The sequence below is a fragment of the Bos grunniens genome, chromosome 19 (genome assembly GCF_055505025.1).
Source record: "Bos grunniens cultivar Pamir isolate PY7600 chromosome 19, Bosgru_T2T1.0, whole genome shotgun sequence".
In the NCBI taxonomy this organism is placed as follows: Eukaryota; Metazoa; Chordata; class Mammalia; order Artiodactyla; family Bovidae; genus Bos; species Bos grunniens.
Genome location: NC_141183.1, coordinates 41971913 through 41992466, shown reverse-complemented (window position 1 = coordinate 41992466; position 20554 = coordinate 41971913). Strand labels below are relative to the sequence as shown.

At 37.1% G+C, this 20554-nt stretch overlaps 1 protein-coding gene across 1 annotated transcript in view; it reads left to right on the top strand.

Moving 5' to 3' along the window:
- CPD (carboxypeptidase D) overlaps positions 1–20554 on the top strand; it is a 72092-nt gene that overhangs the window by 34945 nt on the left and 16593 nt on the right. Inside the window, exons 4-12 of the mRNA XM_086359897.1 lie at positions 905–1074; positions 2226–2575; positions 3533–3724; positions 5882–6049; positions 10584–10693; positions 14925–15027; positions 15511–15653; positions 17767–17936; positions 18114–18437. Coding sequence (XP_086216023.1) covers positions 905–1074; positions 2226–2575; positions 3533–3724; positions 5882–6049; positions 10584–10693; positions 14925–15027; positions 15511–15653; positions 17767–17936; positions 18114–18437 — 1730 coding nt within the window. The remainder of the gene's footprint in view (positions 1–904; positions 1075–2225; positions 2576–3532; positions 3725–5881; positions 6050–10583; positions 10694–14924; positions 15028–15510; positions 15654–17766; positions 17937–18113; positions 18438–20554) is intronic.

Below are 20554 nucleotides of genomic sequence, written 5' to 3'. Positions count from 1 at the left end.
TATGGAAGGGTGGGTATGGAAATAATTGATTAAATAGGGGGGAAATTTGTGTATATGAATAAATCTATGCTAGATACCCTTTGTCTTTTTTTTATTATTTAAGATGATAGATAATCTTTAGAAAGTATTAGAATCTATCAGAACATACTCTCAGCCTCCATTACCCTTCCTCTGAGCTCTTTTCTTCTGGAGAGCTTCCTTTGTCTATCTTACAACACTTCTACAACTTGAAGTAATTAGGAATTAAATAAATAATTAGCAAAAGTTGTATCATCAGATTCTTCCAACGCCATGCGATCATATTTGCTAGAGAACCTGTACCACCATATGAACCACAACGTAAGTTTAACTTACGTATCAGGCAGGCTAATATATTATTACATATACCAGAAATCGAGGGCTCCCAGGTGGCGCTAAAGAACCCCCTGCCAATGCAGGAGACCTAAGAGACACAGGTGCCATCCCTGGGTTGGGAAGGTCCTGGAGGAAAGCATGGAAACCTGCTCTAGTAGTCTTGCCTGGAGCATCCCATGGACAGAGGAGCCTGACGTAATACAGTCCATAGGTTTTCAAAGAGTCAGACACGACTTAAGTGACTTAGCACGCACGCACACATCCCAGATATTATCAATTGTATCTTGTTGAGAAAAGCAGAAGTCTAGCTTTGAGAAGAGGGAATTTCAAAAGTACTTTACCAGCCTAGGTTTCAGATGACTTAAGTTTCAGGATTTAATCTTTTTGGTCTGTATTTTATTTTAACTTGGAGGGATTGAAAAATGTTTCAGAGGGCTAGAGGAATAACTTTATTTTTGAGAAATTCTAGCATCAATGCAGAGAGGCTATTCTCTCTTGCCTTCCAAATTGACTTTCTCTGAGCAGTCTATGTTGATTCTTGTTTTTCTAGGTCCACATTGGCGTTGAAGGATTTGTTACAGATTCAGTAACAGGAGCTGGCTTAGAGAATGCAACTATCTCAGTGGCTGGTATTAATCATAATATCACAACAGGAAGATTTGGTGATTTCCACAGATTACTTGTTCCTGGAACTTATAACATAACAGCAGTTTTAACTGGGTATGAATTTTATCTTTCAATTTGTTAATATGGTGTATCACATTGATTGGTTTGTGTGTATTGAAGAATCCTTGCATCCCTGGGATAAACCCCACTTGATCATGGTATATGATCCTTTTAATGTGTTGGTGGATTCTCTTTGCTACAATTTTGTTGAGGATTTTTGCATTGATGTTCATCAGTGACATTGGCCTATAATTTCCTTTTTTGTGTGATATCTTTTTCTGCTTTTGGTGTCAGGGTGATGGTTGTAAAATGAGTGTGGGAGTGGTTCTCCCTGTGCAATTTTTTGAAAGTTTGAGCAGGATGGATGTTAGCTCTTCTCTAAACATAACTAGATAAGAATTTAAACTAGACTCTTAAAATGTCAAGCTTCTGTTTATATCTAGACAGAAATACATTTGGGGAGATCTTACTATATCTGGCTTTTGTTTTTCCTTGTTTTCTGATTTTTTTCCCCCTTTTGTAATGAGAAAATACTACAGTAGAGTCTTTTGTCACATTAACTATACAACTGGATATGAAGCATAGTTGTAAAATTGGGAGGAAGGAGTTTTAAAAGCTCAAGGCTAATTGAAAACCAGGGTAGAAAAAACTCAGGACTCTACAAAAGACACTTTTGAAGAGCTGTCTTACCATCAGGTTTCTAATACACAAAATGAGTGGTTACCTACGCCCTCTGGAAGCCTTTCTGTAAGCTCATTTTGCTAAGGATTTACCTGTAGCAAATAAATTATCTTCAATTTTGAACTTTCCTATTTGGTAAAGTAGTTGGAATGTCAGTTTGATAAGGTGCTATGAAGAACTGGATCATTTATCCCTACTTTGAGTATTGTAGGAATGGTTACAAATGGATCAACAACCTCCATTTTTCATTGTATTCTCTTCTTTGAATATAAATTTTTATAAGCGTTCTAATGTGTGGAACCTGAAAGGATGGTAAGAGAAATAGTTCTTTAAAGACTTAATCTGAGATGCTTTGTGAAATAATATCCTAAAAGTCTTGAATTTGCACATTTCTCTTTATTTGATTTCATTTTTGAGAGACAGTGCAAGAGTATGAAAAGGCTGTTGTGCTTTTATAATGTTAAAGCATTGTCTGTTTCAGTTTAACTCCAAACCCATCTACTTTTTCGAATTTTTCTTTTCAGATATATGCCACTGACTGTTAATAATATCATAGTGAAAGAAGGACCAGCCACAAAGGTGAATTTTCCCCTACGACCGACTGTGGCTTCAGTAATCCCTGACACAACTGAGGCTGTAGTAACGGCTAGCACAGTTGCTACACCTAATAGTCCTCCTGGAACACAGTCTACCCACCAGCCAATTCAACCACAGGACTTTCACCACCACCATTTCCCTGACATGGAAATCTTCTTGAGAAGGTTTGCCAATGAGTATCCTAACATCACCCGACTTTATTCATTGGGAAAATCGGTAGAGTCAAGAGAACTTTATGTAATGGAGATATCTGATAACCCAGGTGTCCATGAACCAGGTAATTGGTGTAGTGTCACACATAATTTCAGTACTGCTTCTCAGAGCTGTGGGCTATATTTCTTTGCTTCATCTAGAAAGGTCACCTGTAGTATTTATAACTGGATTAAAGAAAATGGAACCAATCTTCTGCTAGGGAAAAAAAAAAAGCATTTGATAATCCATATTATGCACCATGGGCTTCCCTGGTGGCTCAGATGGTAAAGAATCTGCCTGCAATGTGGGAAACCGAGACCTGGGTTCGATCCCTGGATTGGGAAGATCACTTAGAGAAGGGAATGGCTATGCAGTCCAGTATTCTTGCTTGGAGAATTCCATGGACAGAGGAGCCTGGCAGCCTACAGTCCATGGGGTCACAGAGGGTCGGACACAACTGAGCGACTTATGTATTATGCAGCATATTTAGCATACTACACACACAGATTAGATTATTCCTGCTAGAAGTATTTTTATTTTTGTAGCATATGATATATGTATGTATATATATATATATATGTATATGCTGTTTAGTCGCTAAGTTGTGTCTGACTCTTGCGACCCCATGGACTGCAGCCTACCAGGCTCCTCTGTCCATGGGATTTCCCAAACAAGAATACTAGAGTGGGTTGCCATTTCCTTCTCCAGGAGATCTTCCTGACCCAGGAATCAAACCTGAGTCTCCTGCATTGGCAGGCAGATTCCTTATCACTGAGCCACCAGAGAAGCCCTTCTATGTATATATACATATTCATATATATATATATATATATATATATATATATAAAATATATGTTTACTTTGAGCTTGCTACCTGACATGTAGTAGTAACAAAGCTGCTTTATAAGATGCTTTTTCCTGTTTCTTTTGTCAAAATATAGCTTACATTTTTGGTTCAAGGTCTTTGTGTATTGGGTGAAAAGTGAGCAAGTCTAGGATGAATGAAGAGGAAAAAAGGTCTTCCATGTAATTCTGTTTTCAGGTGAACCAGAATTTAAGTACATTGGAAATATGCATGGAAATGAAGTGGTTGGAAGAGAACTGCTACTGAACCTCATCGAATACCTTTGTAAGAACTTTGGTACAGATCCTGAAGTAACAGATTTGGTTCTTAACACTAGAATTCACCTTATGCCATCCATGAATCCTGATGGGTATGAAAAGGCCCAGGAAGGTAAAGAATAGTTGTCTATTAACGCTTAATCATTTTGATTATCATTCAGTTCAGTTGCTAAGTCATGCCTGACTCTGCGACCCTATGGACTGCAACATGCCAGGCTTTCCTGTCCTTCACCATCTCCTAGAGTTTGCTCACTCATGTCCATTGTTTATCATATGGCATAATTATTTGAGCATAGAAAATAATTTGAACTGGTTGTTTCCCTAAAATTTCTTCTTGTTTTAGTCTTATAATTTATCATTGGTTTTAGCTTTTGTATTCTTTTAAGATAGGCTAGTTTATTCACCAATTATGCCATCAAGTGTATATTTAATGAAGTCTCCACTTTGGTAATGGTTCTTGTTTACTAAAATAATGTAAGATTTTAATAAATTGCTCCATGTTAACATTAATTTTTGTTAAATTATTTTGTTGGGAACCTTATCTAATAAGTGAAAACTCAAAGCAAACTTTTTGACTCCCAGTTCTACTCTGCATGTATATGTAGTCTAAACCTGCTGAGTTACTGATTTCCCATTCCTCTACCTTCCCTGGGCTAGCCGTCTCTGCTGGGGCATCACAGTAAGGGCAAGGAGAGCAGTTTTATTACACGGGCCACCTTATGCAGAACACTGCAGAGTGAGAATCCATCTTTTCCTAACCTGTGGTTCCTTCCAGACAGTGATACCAGTGAATAGAATAGATCCCACAATATGAATATGCGGCCACATGGTTTGTTACTGTCACTGATTGAACACTGAGAGACTGGATTAGTGAATGACTGAGCCTGGTGGGCTGTAGTCCATGGGGTCGCTAGGAGTCGGACACGACTGAAGTGACTTAGCAGCAGCAGCAGCAGCTACTGCTACTGCTGCTAAGTCACTTCAGTCGTGTCTGACTCTGTGCGACCCCATAGACGTCTGGCAGCCCACCAGGCTCCCCCGTCCCTGGGATTCTCCAGGCAAGAACACTGAAGTGGGTTGCCATTTCCTTCTCCAGTGCATGAAAGTGAAAAGTGAAAGTAAAGTCGCTCAGTCGTGTCCGACTCTCAGCGACCCCATGGACTGCAGCCTACCAGGCTCCTCCATCCATGGGATTTTCCAGGCAAGAGTACTGGAGTGGGGTGCCATTGCCTTCTCCAGCAGCAGCAGTGACCTATATATCAGTACAATAAAATCCCCCTCATATCAGTCCTGCCCACTTAATACTCTGATCACATTGTTGTATGTGGATTATTGACAATTGAGCAATATTTTCATATAATTTGTATGATTGGGCTTTTTCTCCCCTCAAAGTATGATGAAAGGCAGAAATGAAAGGATAATGGTTTTACCTTCCTATTCAAAAGACCTGGAAGAGATACATTTTTTTTTAAACATAAAAACAGTGTTTTAATCATGTTACCTAACTGAACTTGGGTCCACTCACCTGCCGCACAGCAAAGCCAGTTTACTAACACCAGGTTGCCATGAAGTAAAGTATAGGACTTATTTTATTTGCAGACATCAAACAAGGATTATGGGTAGCTTATGCTCAACAGACCCAAATTCCTCTATGGCTTTCAGGGAAGGGTTTTTAAAGGCAACATTTGGGGTGATGGTGCCCGGTGCATGACTTTCTTCAGGTTGGTGGTGATGTAACAGGATGATGTTTCAGGAATCTTAATTATCAGCTGTCTTAGTTGAAGGTTGACCAGTTGGTTTCAACCAGTCTGGGGTCTACATGCTTGTGCTCAGCAGAGTCATCTTCCCCTACTAAGCAGGGGCCTTAGTTCCTGCTGAACAATTGAAGGAGATGTGTCAGATTATATGTATCCTGGAGGAGGAACTAGGACAGTTTTATCCTGAACTGTTGTCATTACTTTTTGGGCTTAACTTCTTTTCCTTTGTTTCTGAATTTCCTCGCTTCCCTAATTAGTCATTGCTTGTGGATCTCAGAGAAGACCTCAGAAATGAAAGTCTTTTCTCTGCAGACAAGAATTGGGGCATGCAGAGGAGCTTTTGTACCTGGGAAGGCCTCACAGGGTCCTGCTCAGTTTCAGCTGTAGTGTGATAGATCATAGTGAAGCCTGATGTGTTCACACTTAGCTTTGAGTTAAGATAGCTGAAGTCATTTGTGCTGGATTAAAATGTAAGTGAAATATAGCTTACATTTGAATCTTTTATCATACAGGAGATCTAGTAAGTGTAATCGGCAGAAACAACAGCAACAACTTTGACCTGAACCGGAATTTCCCAGACCAGTTTGTTCAGATCACAGAGCCCACCCAACCAGAAACTATTGCTGTGATGAGCTGGATGAAGACCTATCCATTTGTGCTATCAGCAAACCTGCATGGAGGTAACAGCAGTTTGATATTCCACTAATTAATTCTTGTTGAGAGCATTTGAAAATCCTGGTGGAATTTTATGTGTTTATTGTCTTAGGCTCTATTAAAGTGGGTATCCTGTTATTGCTTTTATGGCAGACAACAACAAAGGTCTTTTCTCATTACTTTTTAAGCCAGTTTCCTGGCTGTTTTCCCATCCTGCCCCCTGCCCTGTCCCCATATTCCTCTGTACTCCCTCTTTCCATCACCCCCCCTTTCCTCTTTCTGTCTCTCACTCTCTCCCCACTTCCCTTTTCCTCCTCCCTTCCTCCATTTCTCTCTCACCTAGTTCTTCAAGTGGTTTATGTTTATTCCTCACAACTGTTTTATATTTATCCCTCACACATGTTTTATATTTATCCCTTTTCCTGGGAATTTGGTAACATGTTCTTTGTCATTCATAAAAATTAAACACTAACAGATCCAAATGTTAGTTCTACTTCTCCCTAAAGTTTAATAAGCCCTTTTATGTAGGTTTAGATTTTGACATTCTGTCTTTCATCTGCTGTGTATTTAACTGCAACACAGGGACCTCATTCTTATGTAGTACCTGAGTTTATACACTTCCATATAATTCAGCCAGAATTTATCAGTTGAATAGGATGAGAGGTCAAGATTAAAAATCATTACAATGTCCAACTATGGTTGTGTAAATAAGTGTCAATACCCAAGAGACCCGAAAACTTATGTCTACATGTAAACTTATATGTGGATGTTCATAATAGCAGTACTCATAATCACCAAAATATAAATAACCCAAATGTTGACTTACTGATGATTAAATGAAATATGCTATACAATTGAATGTTATTTGGCAATGAAAAGGAAAAGAGTACTGATGCATGCTACAACATAAATGAGCCTTGAAAACATTCTAAGTGATAGAATTCAATCATAAGAAACCATATATTATATGATTACATTTTAATGAAATACTCAGAAATAGGCAAGCCCATAGAGACAGAAAATAGATTAGAGGTGGGAGAGAAGGGGTCACTGCTAATGGGTATGGATTTTGTTTTTGTTTTTGTTAAGTAATGAAATGGTCTGTAACTAGATAGTAGGGATGGTTGTACAACCCTGTGAATATATGGAACAACATTGAATTTTATACTTTAAATGGATGGATTGTACAGTATGTGAATTATATCTCAGTAAATTAAAAAAAAAAAGAATGAAAGTATTAACACCCGGGGCAATACATAAGAAATTTACTGTCAATATTTGTTAGACCATACAAGATTTGAGATTTGATGGCGTTGAGATTTGATGGCGTATAGATTAACCTGCCTTTTTAGAAATGACAGTATATGTTTAAGGATATTTGTATTTAAGAAGTAAATCAAGATTCCCCCAAAATGGCTTTGAAAGTTTGCCAACAGTAGGATAAAAGTCTTTTATAACTGGACAAATATATTTGTCCAGAATTGTCATGGACAATTCTCAAAGACCCAAATAGGAATTATGAAGTTACAGCCTGGTTAGCATTTTTTTTGTTTGTTTTTGCCTTTTTATTACTTTATTGATTGCATACCATGTGTGACAGAAAATATTTTTGTTTTGAGCTTTTAAAAATATTCTCAGAATACATCAAATGTCATGTGGACTAAATCTGAAAACATAATTCTAGTTACATTCCAGTGAGAATAATTTACATATGTACACATGTGGTATCAAGACCTTGGCATGGTGGGGGATAGATCTTTAATCATGTAGATATGTTTCTTTCCATGACATATTTCATTTTCTCATCTTTAAAATCTTTAAATGAGTTTTGAAATCTTGGCAAAGAAATTTGACAGAGGAATTCTTTGCTGCCAACTTAACAATTTACAAGGATTTTGAAAGAATTTAGAGAAAAGTAAGATTTCCTTTTGTAAATTTTATGTTAATTTTTATTTAGGTGAAATTCATATCACATTAGCCATGTTAAAGTAAATAATTCAGTGACATTTAGTGCATTCACAATGTTTATCACATTAGCCATGTTAAAGTAAATAATTCAGTGACATTTAGTGCATTCACAATGTTGTGCCATAACCATCTCTATTTTGTTAGAAAACATTTTCATCTCCCCAAAAGGAAACCCCTTACCCATGAAGCAGTTGTTCTTATCCCCAAGCCCCGCAAGCCCTCGGTAACCAGCAATCCACATTCTGTCTCTATGGACTTACCTGTTTTGGATATTTCACAGGAATGAAATCATACAATGTACGACCCTTTGTGTCTGTCTCTATCCACTTGGCATAATGTTTTCAAAGATCATTCTCGTTGTAGCACGTATTCGTACTTTATTTCTTTTTATGACTGAATACTACTCCATTGTAGGTATATACCATAATTTGTTTATCTGTGTATCTGTGGATGGATATTTGGGTTGTTTTTATTTCTCACTGTTACCAATAATACTACTGTGCACATTGGCATACAATATCTGAGTCCCTGTTTTCAATTCTTTGAGGTTAACCTGTGTTTGGCTTTTTGATGGAAATGCCAACATGTTTAGCTTCTTGATGAACTTCCAAACTGCTCCACAGTAGCAGTACCATTTTACGTTCCCATCAGCAATATATGAGGGTTCTGGTTTTTCCACATCCTTACTTACCTTGTTAATTTGTGGTTTTTTGATTGTGCCATTTTAGTGGCTGAGAGGTGATATCTTACTGAAATTGAGGTTTGTGCTTCCCTGATGACTAATGATACTGAGCATGTTCTTGTGTGCTTCTTGGTCATTTGAATATCTTATTTGGAGAAATTCCAGTTCAAGTCTTTCACCCATTTTTAATTGGGTTTTTCATCTTTTTGTTGAGTTGCAGGATTTCTTGACATAGTCTGGGCTCTAGGCCCTTATCAAATTGCTTATTTGCACATATTTTCTCCCATTCTATAGGCTATATTTTAACTTTCTTAATGACCTCTGATGCACCCTTTTTTTAATATTGATGAAGTCAAATTTATCTTTTTGTAAATTTTGTAAAAAGCTCATGCTTTTTGTGTTGATACTAATTTTTTAAAAATAAACTTTTATAGGAATATCCTAAGTCTTTTATGACATTTTTTTTTTTGGCCTTAGAAAATTAACCATTTGAAAGGCAATATTAAGTAGAAGTTGACTTTTTTCAGTTGTAATTTTTAAACCCGAGTCATCAATTCAGGGTGAAATTTAGAGAATTTTTTGGAGTAATTTGTCTAAAAACAGGTGTTGAAGTACACTTACCTTATTAGAACTGTTTTGAGAAATAAAATGAGTGTTTATACTTGTTTCTTAAAGAAAAATTTTTAAAACAGATGAATGTTTGCTGGTATTTGTTACCACAGGATTACTTCATCTGGATTCAAGTTGAGTATGTTCCTTCACTTCCGCATGCAGGAAGTGGCATGACAAAAAGGCAAAATGAATAGCCTAATGAAGGCAGAATAAATGGACACATGGACAAATGAAATTCATGTGAATAATAGGAAGATAAGGGGTTTGATTCTTTGGTGGGGGAGTAGGCTCAGGGCTCCTGCCAGAGAAGCATCCTAATTGCTTCATTTCCTATGGGTACCATGAAGGAAGTTGACATCCTTTCTGTGTGTTTTAAAACACACTCTCTGTACTTTAGGTCATGAAAAAACCATATGATATAACTCCAGTTGACAAATTTATAATATGAACATAAAAGAAATTTTTAGCATTTGTTTCTGGGTGAAGGTCGGGACTAGTTCTTCTATCCATAAGTTGTTTGCTGCTGCTGCTGCTACTAAGTCACTTCAGTTGTGTCCGACTCTGTGCGACCCCATAGATGGCAGCCACCAGGCTCCCCCGCCCCTGGGATTCTCCAGGCAAGAACACTGGAGTGGGTTGCCATTTCCTTTTCCAATGCATGAAAGTTAAAAGTGAAAGTGAAGTCGCTCAGTCCTGTCGGACTCTTAGCAATCCCATGGACTGCAGCCCACCAGGCTCCTCTGTCCATGGGATTCTCCAGGCAAGAGTACAGGAGTGGGGTGCCATTGCCTTCTCCGAACATAAGTTGTTTAGCATCTCTAATTTAGACTCCACATCTACAAAGTGAAGAGGGTGGGTTAATTGGACTTCAAGAGTTCTTTCTTATTTTAAAATTCTTTGAGCTTATAAATGTCTGAATTTACCAAAAAAAAATCAAGTTTTGCTCATATTTTCTGATCCTTAGTATTACAAAAGTGAAATTGTTTAATTAAGCCTGTATACTTCCGATTTCAGTTCTAATGTGTAAATTATGCCTGTGAGTTCAGGTAAACTCCCAAGACCTTTCCAGTTAATGCAGCCTTTAAGTGTCATGCACAGCTGTTTAATATTAATATTTTATTTATCTACTTTGATTTTCTCCCAAGGAAGTTAACAACTTTTTCATTTCTGTTAAGGAAATTAGTCTTGGAAAATTGCATTGGTGTCCTGTCCCTGGCAGTATTGTGAAAAGCTTACTTTCTGTTAATGCTCCATCTTGCAAGAAATAACACAATACATTTTCCTCATTTCCGTTATAGGTACTTTGGTGGTTAACTACCCTTTTGATGATGATGAACAAGGCATTGCCACATATAGTAAATCACCAGATGATGCTGTGTTTCAACAAATAGCACTTTCTTATTCCAAGGTAGGCTTGTGCCCAAACATGAAATGTTATAAAAATTAATTTTTCGTTAAAAGATGCATTAAGACAAAGCCCTACAAGTCTCAAGTCAAGTGCTTTCTTCTCTGTTAAGCCTTCCTTTTTTCCTTGCAGACCACTTTACTTCTTTTTCTTCTTTGTTTCCCACCTCACTTTTAAATGTGCTGCATGTGGTCTACAGCCATACCACCCTGAACGCTCCCAGTCTCGTCTAAATGTACTTAGCGTGTTTCCCCATTAGCCTTTAAGCTCACGTAATGTCTTTTCATCTATAGCTTTTAGCACAGTACCTGGAATGTAATAAACTAATAAACTGCTAGTTTATTTCATTTGACAAATACTTAACTATAAATCTCATAAAGTAGTCTGTGGTGGAGTGGGGTTGACAAGTTACAGCTCTAGGACAAAATCCAACCTACCACCTGTTCTTGCAAATAAAGTTTTATTGACACACAGCCACATCCATTCTTTAAAATATTGTCTGTTGCTGCTTTCTCAGTCAACATTTGAACATAAGTCAGTGTAATTTACCACATTCACAGACTAAAGAAGACAAACACTACAGTCATCTCAATAGATGCAGAGGGCAGAATCAAGTCATTGCAACAGAACCTTCTGAGTCTGTAAAGCCTAAAATTTTTACTATCTGGCTCTTTACAGGAAAAAAATTGCCAACCTATAGTCTAAGGTATTTAAGCACCCAGTAGTAACATACTACAGGGAGCAGGTAGAAATTTCTGTATTTTGTAAACTTCCTATAATGAATATACGTTACTTTCATAATCAGAAATGTTGTATGAAATTTTATTTTAAAAATTGTTATTGAAAACATGTTAAAAGTTGAGGCTTGGGAACTAGGCTTGTTAGTTTCTGGTTTTGGTCTTACTATTGACTCAGTCTGTGATGTTACTGGTCATTGATAAGTGAAACTTATTACTGCAGTTCTGCACTCTCCAGTCAGACCCTTCTGTCATTTTGCTTTTCCCACTCCCTCATTCTATACAAGGTGAACTTGTGAGATTGTTCAGAGTTTCTAACAGGGAGTACGTGTCTTATTTCACTTTAAAGTATAGTTGTCTTTGGTTTGGACATGCCATTTTAGAGGGATATACCTGAAATAATTTTTTTTTAAATGAGAAAACTTCCAAATCATCAAAGTAGAAACTAAGAGATAAAATTTTATACGTGTCCCCATCACATTCTGCCGATTATTATCGTTCCACTTTTCACCCTCTTTGTAACTTTGCATTCCTTAGCCTCTTTTTATTTTCTTTGACCTTTAACCCTTTTGATTTGGTTTCTTTTCTACCCAGCCTAGACCCATGGACATACCTTTCAGTGATGGGTCTTAGGATCTTTTATGCCCTTTTGACATATCTGCCTTGCCAATGGCCAACCCTTATTAATTATAGTCATCTCTCTGATACATCCCAGAGAAGTCACACAGTTATGGCAGTTGACTACAATATGTATATATAGTGCACTTTAACTTCAGCCTAGCCCTCCATTCTCCCCAGCAAGCAACTTGACTCCCTGGCTCATTTCCCGCTATGGTGATTCTGAGCCTTTATCCTCTACTTGAGCCTTCTAATCCCAGCTTTGTTTGTCTTTCTCTCTATGGATCACTTTGCCTTGAACTAAAGCAGAGCTGTGAATAATCTGACATGCATTCATTCCGATTCTGTCTTCTCAATTATTGTTCATTTTACTCATATTCTTCATTTTTTTCTCCTAATTTTTAAAAAATTGAAGTACATATGATGTGTAATACATATATGTAAGTACATATGATGTGTACATATAATATAGTGATTCACAATTTTTAAGGATTGTGCTCCATTTATAGTCATTATAAAATATCAGCTATTTCCCTGTGTTATTCAGTATATCCTTGTAGCTTACTTTATACATGGTAATTTGTACCTCTTAATCCCCTACTCCTGTATTGCCCCTCCCTTTTCCTCTCCCCACTGATAATCACTGGTTTGTTCTCTGTATCTCTGAGTCTGTTTTGTTATGTTCACTAATTTGTTGTATATTTTAAATTCTACATATAAGTGATATCATACAGTATTTGTCTTTCTTTGTATGATTTATTTCGAATTAGCATAAAACCTTCCCAAAATCAATGAAGACAAAAGTGGGAAGTTTAAGGAAAGGCAGGCGTTAAGATGATTCAGAATGACCACCAAGCAGTGAATGTGCCCTTAATCTGAAACCTAAATCTGAAAATACTAACATAATAACTGGGCAGGTGAAAGCAGTGGAATACATGGAGGAGGTTTCAAAGTACATACAAATTAAAGGATCTGGTGTATTTAAAGGGATAAGCACAATTTAAAAGGGCAGGTGGTGGATTTTAAGGAAAATCTTCCAAACACATAGCTTCTGGGAGAGAAGAAAAGCAAAAAGAAAGGAAGAAGTGCCTGCCCTTTGACAATTAGTGAAGAGAAAAGAGAAAAGGGTCAAAAAAATGGTCAAATGTTATATGTCAAAATAGGAAATGATTGGTGATTTCTGGCTTTATATTTTTCTTCTTTTTGCTTGTCTCAATTTTCTAATTTTCTACAATAACTTTTATTATATTTTAAGTATAATGAAATTTAATTTTAATTCAATTAAGTGAAAGTGAAAAAACAGCTATAGAATGTGACAGATCTCAAGGGAAGAGAAAATTTCAAGCAGGCATTTGTGGAACACTAGTGGTATTTGAATAAAATGTAGGTTATTTTAGTTCATAGCATCATACCAATATTAGGGCTTCCCTGGTGGCTCAGACAGTAAAGAATCTGCATGTAATGTGGGAGACCTAGGCTCAGTCCCTGGGTTGGGAAGATTCCCTGGAGGAGGGCATGGCAACTCACTCCAGTATTCTTGCCTGGAGAATCCCCAAGGACAGAGGAGCCTGATGGGCTACAGTCCATGGGGTTGCAAAGAGTCGGACGCAACTGAATTAGTTTTTTTGTTTTGGTCAATGTGCTATGATTATATAAAATGCTAACATAGGAAATAGTGGATCAAAGATGTATAAAACTCAGTACTATTTTTGCAGCATTTCTACAAGTCTTAAATTAGTTCAAAAGAAGAATAAGAAACCTGAATAGTTTTCACTTGTCTCTACTTCCTTGTTGTTCTCTCATGCCTCAGTTTCTTGTCATCAATCTTCCACCTACACTGTTTCATCTGGAAGTGCCACCTCAAAGGTCCCCAGAAGCCTATTTTAAACTTTAACACTCTTGTCTTCTCCCTTTGTACACATATACAACATGTACATAAATATTCCAGTAATCTAAAGTAATAACTTTCATTTGATAGTAGAGTGGTATAAATGGTAAGCCTGTAAATGGTATGTTAAGTGTATGAAAGGGGATTGTTTTGTATATTTTAAAGTTAAATGGTTAATTCTCAGTGGGGGGAAAGTAAGAAATTATTTCTCTCTTTATACTTTTCTGTACTTTTTATTTTCTATTTACAAAAGAGAGAGGTGAAGTTTTGACCATCTTCCAGAGCTAAATTTCTTCAGGAAAATTCCCCTGTCACTCTAGTCAGAGATAATCTTTCTCTCCTCTAGCTTTCAATAGCGTTTATTTGTGCCTCTATAGAATTTTTTTTTTTTTACTCCGTATTGAGCAAACAATTGCACACATGCCGTGCTAGACACTGCTGGAGACTGAGGACACAAAGACACGAACTGTTTCAAGGAGCAGGGTATTGTCTTTAGGGAAGAAAAAGGTGAACCAGTTGTAGCAGAATAAAATAACTACAAAGAACAGAAGGGCTGCCTCAGTCCCTAACAAGTCAGAGAAAGATGCTTACCTGTCCTTGTTTGTGAACTACCTTTTAGGGACTTTAAGCCTCTTGACATCATGAAATGAAAGTATGAATATGAACAGTTTGGTTTTGCTTTTGAGAGGGATTGGGTTGGATTTTTATATTACTTGTAAATACAAGTAATAAATGAAGCCTTCAGTTTTCTTTTAACAGAGCATAAACTGTTTAATTTTGGTTTTAAAAAGTAGGTAGTAAATCCATATAGTAAAAAATCAAAGTGGCACAGAAAGCTATACGTTGAAAAGTCTCTGCTTCCGTGACTCCATCCACCCCAACATATACCTTATTGGTAACCACTCTTATTATCTTTCCTTATCCTCCTCATGTTTTTTTGATGCAGATACAAACAAATACAAATAAAGATTCTTTTTTTTTTTTTTTAAAGGAAAACTCACAGATGTTTCAAGGTAGACCTTGTAAGAACATGTACCCTAATGAGTATTTTCCTCATGGAATAACAAATGGAGCCAGTTGGTACAATGTCCCAGGTAAAATTCTTTTATATCAAGGCCATGCGACTTGATGGATTTTCTGTCCTCCCAATGGTACTGCTTGTTACTGAGTTTTTAGTTTTGAGAAATAATCATTCTTTTAAAAATATTTTATAATTAGTTTAAAACATTCAAATTACTTTTTCAACAATTTTTTATATTTGGTGCACTTTGAATTTTGAGTAAAATTATTGTACTTGATGAAAATGTTATATTTTCCCTCTGGCTATTATAAAGAACATTAGATGGGCTAATTAGAAGAGTGTAAGCTACACTTGAATTCTTTCTGAACATGAAAGTACAGATGTTTTTCACCTGTACCACAAGCATAGAAGCGCTCTTACATGAACACATTATTGGTGTTCAACTATGCTGATAAAAGAACGAATTTGACTTTTTACTAGGAATGTTGCTTACCTTTGGGATCTGAGCTAGTTAGAACTTCTTCAGAGTAACTAATTTAAAGTTTTTATCCTTCAGGTGGTATGCAGGACTGGAACTATTTGCAAACAAATTGCTTTGAAGTGACTATTGAACTAGGTTGTGTGAAATACCCATTTGAGAAAGACCTGCCAAAATTTTGGGCACAGAATCGAAGATCCCTAATCCAGTTTATGAAACAGGTGAGTATTCAGGAGTGACATCGGAAATTTCTCCCAAGAGCAAGATTTCTGTTGTGTACATATGGTTTTCATGCATTGATTTTGGAATACACCTCATTGGAATTCCAGCTTGACCTATTCATGTTTTAGTAATTTATTTAGAAGATTTATGGATGTAAATAAGTTTATTTTTATGTGTGGAGAAAAGTTTGAAAAGATTAAATGATGTAGTGATGATGTTTTACACTTAATGGATAGTGTCACTTTTTACCCTTGTCTTTATAAAAGGCTAATATAAATTGGATACACACCTAAAAATGTGTCAAGTGATAAGCAAGCCCAGCATTTTAGGCTTCCCTGGTGGCTTAGTTGGTAAAGAATCTGCCTGCAATGCAGGAGACCCAGGTTCGATCCCTGGGTGGGGAAGATCCCCTGGAGAAGGACATGGAAACCCACTCCAGTATTCTTGCCTGGAAAATCCTGTGAACAGAGGATCCTGGTGGGCTGCAGTCCATGGGGTCACAAAGGGCCAGTTTCAACTGAGTGACTAAGGAAGCAAAAGATGGGCTATAGGGTGAATGTGGGTTTTTTTCCTTTTGCCATAGAGTTACTGTGAAATGATTAGTTTTCTTTTGTCTGGATGGATGTGCATGATAGCCAATAGGTAAAGACTGTAAAAATATGCTAATAATGATGAAAATTATTAGGATAATCTGAGTACTCCTTTGTGCCAGTACTTTTCTGAGTAAAGTGGCATAAAGGGTGTGAGTTTATATACTAATGGGCTTCTCTGATAGCTCAGTTGGTAAAGAATCTGCCTGCAATGCAGGAGACCCCGCTTCGATTCCTGGGTCAGGAAGATCCACTGGAGAAAGGATAGGCTTCCCATGCCAGTGTTCTTGGGCTTCCCTGTGGCTCAGCTGGTAAAGAATCTGCCCGCAATGTGGGAGACCTGGGTTCAATCCCTGGGTGTGGAAGAGTCCTCTGGAGAAGGGAAAGTCTACCCACTCCAGTATTCTGGCCTAGAGGATCCCAAAGAGTCGGACACGACTGAGTGACTTTCACTTTACATACTAATATCTTAGAACACTTTATTCTGAAATTTTTTAAACATTAGGAAAAATTGTAAGACTAACACAATAAATACTACTCTTCTTTTACCTAGGTTTAACAGTTTCTACATTTGCTGCATTTGTATTTTTTATATACATACACATAAACATACACACATGTATATACACATATTTTTGCTGAACTATTGCAGTATAAATTGCAGGTGTTATGATATTTATCCCTAAGTATTTCAGAATATTTAAAAATAGTCTAAAAATAGAGTTAATTCTCCTACCTGACATCTCCAATTGCTATTATCTCACCTAAGAAAAGGGCTCCCCAGGTGGCACTAATGGTAAAGAATCCACCTCCAGTGCAGGAGATCCAAGAGATACAGGTTCGATCCCTGGGTATGGGAAGATCCCCTGGAGGAGAGAGCATGGCTACCCACTCTAGTATTCTTGCCAGGAAAATCCCATGAACAGAGGAGCCTGGTGGGTTACACTACATAGGGTCTCAGAGAGTCAGACACGACTGAACTGACTGAGCGGAGCAGAGAGAGAGCACCTGAGGAAATTAACACTTACTCCCTACACTGACTGATACTTAGTCCACATTCAAATTTCCTTCTTATTGTCCTCAAAATGTCTTTCTATAGCTGTATTTTAGAACCACAATCTTGTCAAGATTCATGCATTGCATTTGGTTTGATTATTACATCTCTTTACTCTCTTTGATCTAGAGTAATCCTCTATTTTTTTAAATCACGTTTCCTTTTTAAAGCCGTCAGGTCAGTTTTCTTGTTGAATGTCCTATATTCTGAAATTGGTGCTGAAGTTTAAACAGTTGTTTATATTCCTCATGGTAAAGACAAATATAACTTCTGAAAAATTAGCCTTTCAGAAAATAAAATGTTTTATTTAATGGATGGTTACATTTAGCTTTACTCCAAAGTCCTGAGTTTCTGTTTGTTCCACACATTTACATTATTTAAGAATCTGTTATGTTGGATGTGAACTCCCGAAATATCTAGACGATAATCTTTATCAGTAAAATCTGGATATCCTTGTGCTTTGTCCAGGTCCATCAGGGTGTCAAAGGATTCGTCCTAGATGCCACAGATGGCAGAGGTATATTAAATGCCACCATTAGTGTTGCTGAAATTAATCACCCAGTAACTACTTACAAAAATGGAGATTACTGGCGTCTCTTGGTTCCAGGAACTTATAAAATCACCGCATCTGCTCGAGGGTGAGTTACTGGATGCTCTGAAATTGAGTGCTTGAGGATGAAAGAAACAGCTCTATTCTGGAAGATTATCGCCAGAAAGCCCTATAGAGGCTAAGCAACCTTGAGTTTCCCTGTCTTGCCAGGGCTTGGGTACTCCAGCTGCAAATGTGTGACCCTGATCTGTCTACTTTATTGCAGGTATAACCCGGTCACCAAGAATGTGACTGTAAAGAGTGAAGGTGCTGTTCAGGTCAACTTCACACTTGTCCGATCTTCAACAGATTCAAACAATGAATCAAAGAAGGGCAAGGGGGACAGTGCCGATACTGATGACGTCAGCGATCCGACCACTAAAGAGTTTGAAGCTTTAATTAAAGACCTTTCAGCTGAGAATGGTTTGGAACGCCTCATGTTACGCTCCTCCTCAAATCTGGCTCTTTATCGTTACCATTCATACAAGGACTTGTCAGAGTTTCTGAGAGGGCTTGTGATGAACTATCCACTTATTACAAATCTTACCAAGTAAGTGTTACTGACTTTTTTTTTCCTTTCTTTCTCCTTCCTTCCTTCCTTTATTCTTTTTACCGAGGTTACATTCAGCATAAACCACATTAAATGGTTCTTGTAATTCATTTAGAAACATTTGGGTTGAATGTATAGAGTTGGCGTTAACTTATTTTGAAAGAGATATTTGCTTGGAGATCTTTCTAGCAATGAATCTTGGAAACTTTTACAAGAAACACTGGAGCAGAGCTACTTGTTAGTTCAGTAATGTGTGGCCTGTACCTCCAGAAAACGTAAAACCACTCTTTCTAATGATTACTTTGATTTCAAAACCCTTTCCACTTCTCAGCTGCAGATTTTATGTTCTGAGTAAATATTATTTAGTTTTATTTTGCTAGGGGCAAGGGATAGGTTTAGAACTATGAGCTCACTTGTCAGGAATAATGTTTAACCTTTTCTTCAAAGTAGAAAATGAAGTTTGGTTGGCTGTCATTTTCTGTACTTTAGTCTCTGCTCACAGTTACTGTTCCCCAAAGCCTTAGGGGCTCATGTAATTAAGGGTTCTGAGAAAACATGTGGTACTGGCTTATGTGAAACTGATGACTAAGATAACTTTTACCTTCATTTCACTGTGCTTCTCTGCTTCACTTTCACTGTTTCAGAATTATTTCCTTGACCTGTTGATTCCTATTGTTTGCCTATTGTAGGGTCTTTCCATTTTGCCCTGAGCTTAACAAGTCTCTACTCCGAACCAAACGAACATTATCTAGCCTTTTACTTTTCACTTTTTTTCCTTCACTGTTTCTTTTAATTTTACCAGTAAATTTAGTTTCTCAAATTCTGGTTTATAATGTTTGTGCTTACAAAGGATTTTACTTTTGCACATAAATTGCACATATTTACTTTGGCAATTACCAATTACCTGTGGTATTGGAGAAGACTCTTGAGAGCCCCTTGGACTGCAAGGAGATCCATCCAGTCCATCCTAAAGGAGATCAGTCCTGGGTGTTCATTGGAAGGACTGATGTTGAAGCTGAAACTCCAATACTTTGGCCACCTGATGCAAAGAGCTGACTCATGTGAAAAGACCCTGATGCTGGCAAAGATTGAGGGCAGGAGGAGAAGGGGACGACAGAGGATGGCATCACCGACACAATGGACATGGGTTTGGGTGGACTCCCAGAGTTGGTGATGGACAGGGAGGCCTGGCGTGCTGTGGTTCATGGGGTCACAAAGAGTCGGACACGACTGAGCGACTGAACTGAACTGAACTGAAATTACCTCTCTTCCATTGGAAGATACCAATTACCTCTCTTCCTCAACTGATCTTGAACTTTTCTGCCCAGGTCATGTTTTAATATGGTCCATCTTAGTGCCATATAGAGGTTAAAGACTTTCTTATTTTAAAATAAAAAAAATTGGACATTGTTTTGCTTTCCGTTTACTTAGTCAAGTTTTTTAACCTTTAAATGCAATTCAGCATGCATTTTTTGTTAAATAGTACCCCCCTAATGTACAATATCTGCCCATGGTGGGATGCAAGACAGTTTTAGGTGGCCCTCCAACAGTTACTAAGTATCATTAAATACCTTCATGTGAAAGCAGTGCTTTGTCTATTCTATTAATCCTCAGTTTAGTGCCAATTTTTTTTTCTAACTCTTAATAAGTCTTTCTTTATATTAGAGAAAGCAGGCCTTTAAAATTAGTTTTGCTGTGATTCTGGTACTGCATTTAAAATATAAAATGTCTTATTCACTTAAATTCATTTAGATCTTAAAAGTAAGATTTTATAAATTTGTGTATATTTAGAGATTTCAGTAATAAAAATTTAAGTGAGTTAACTTAAGAGACATATGCTAACTAAGGAAATAATATAGATTATAGAAGATTGGGTAAACATCACGAAGATGATCGAGGAATGACTGGACTTGAAGGAATGCAGTTCTCAATCATAGTCATTCCTAAATCTGATAGTATCTCACATCTGTTTGACTTTCTTTGATCAAGGGAACCTAATTTTCTTAAAGTATTCTGACACAGAGATTTATTCTTTAAAGATTTTTTAAGACTTCTCGAATTTTGTTCTCATTTCTGTTTTTAAAATCTGTAAGGCAGCATTAACAGTAATCAAGTAA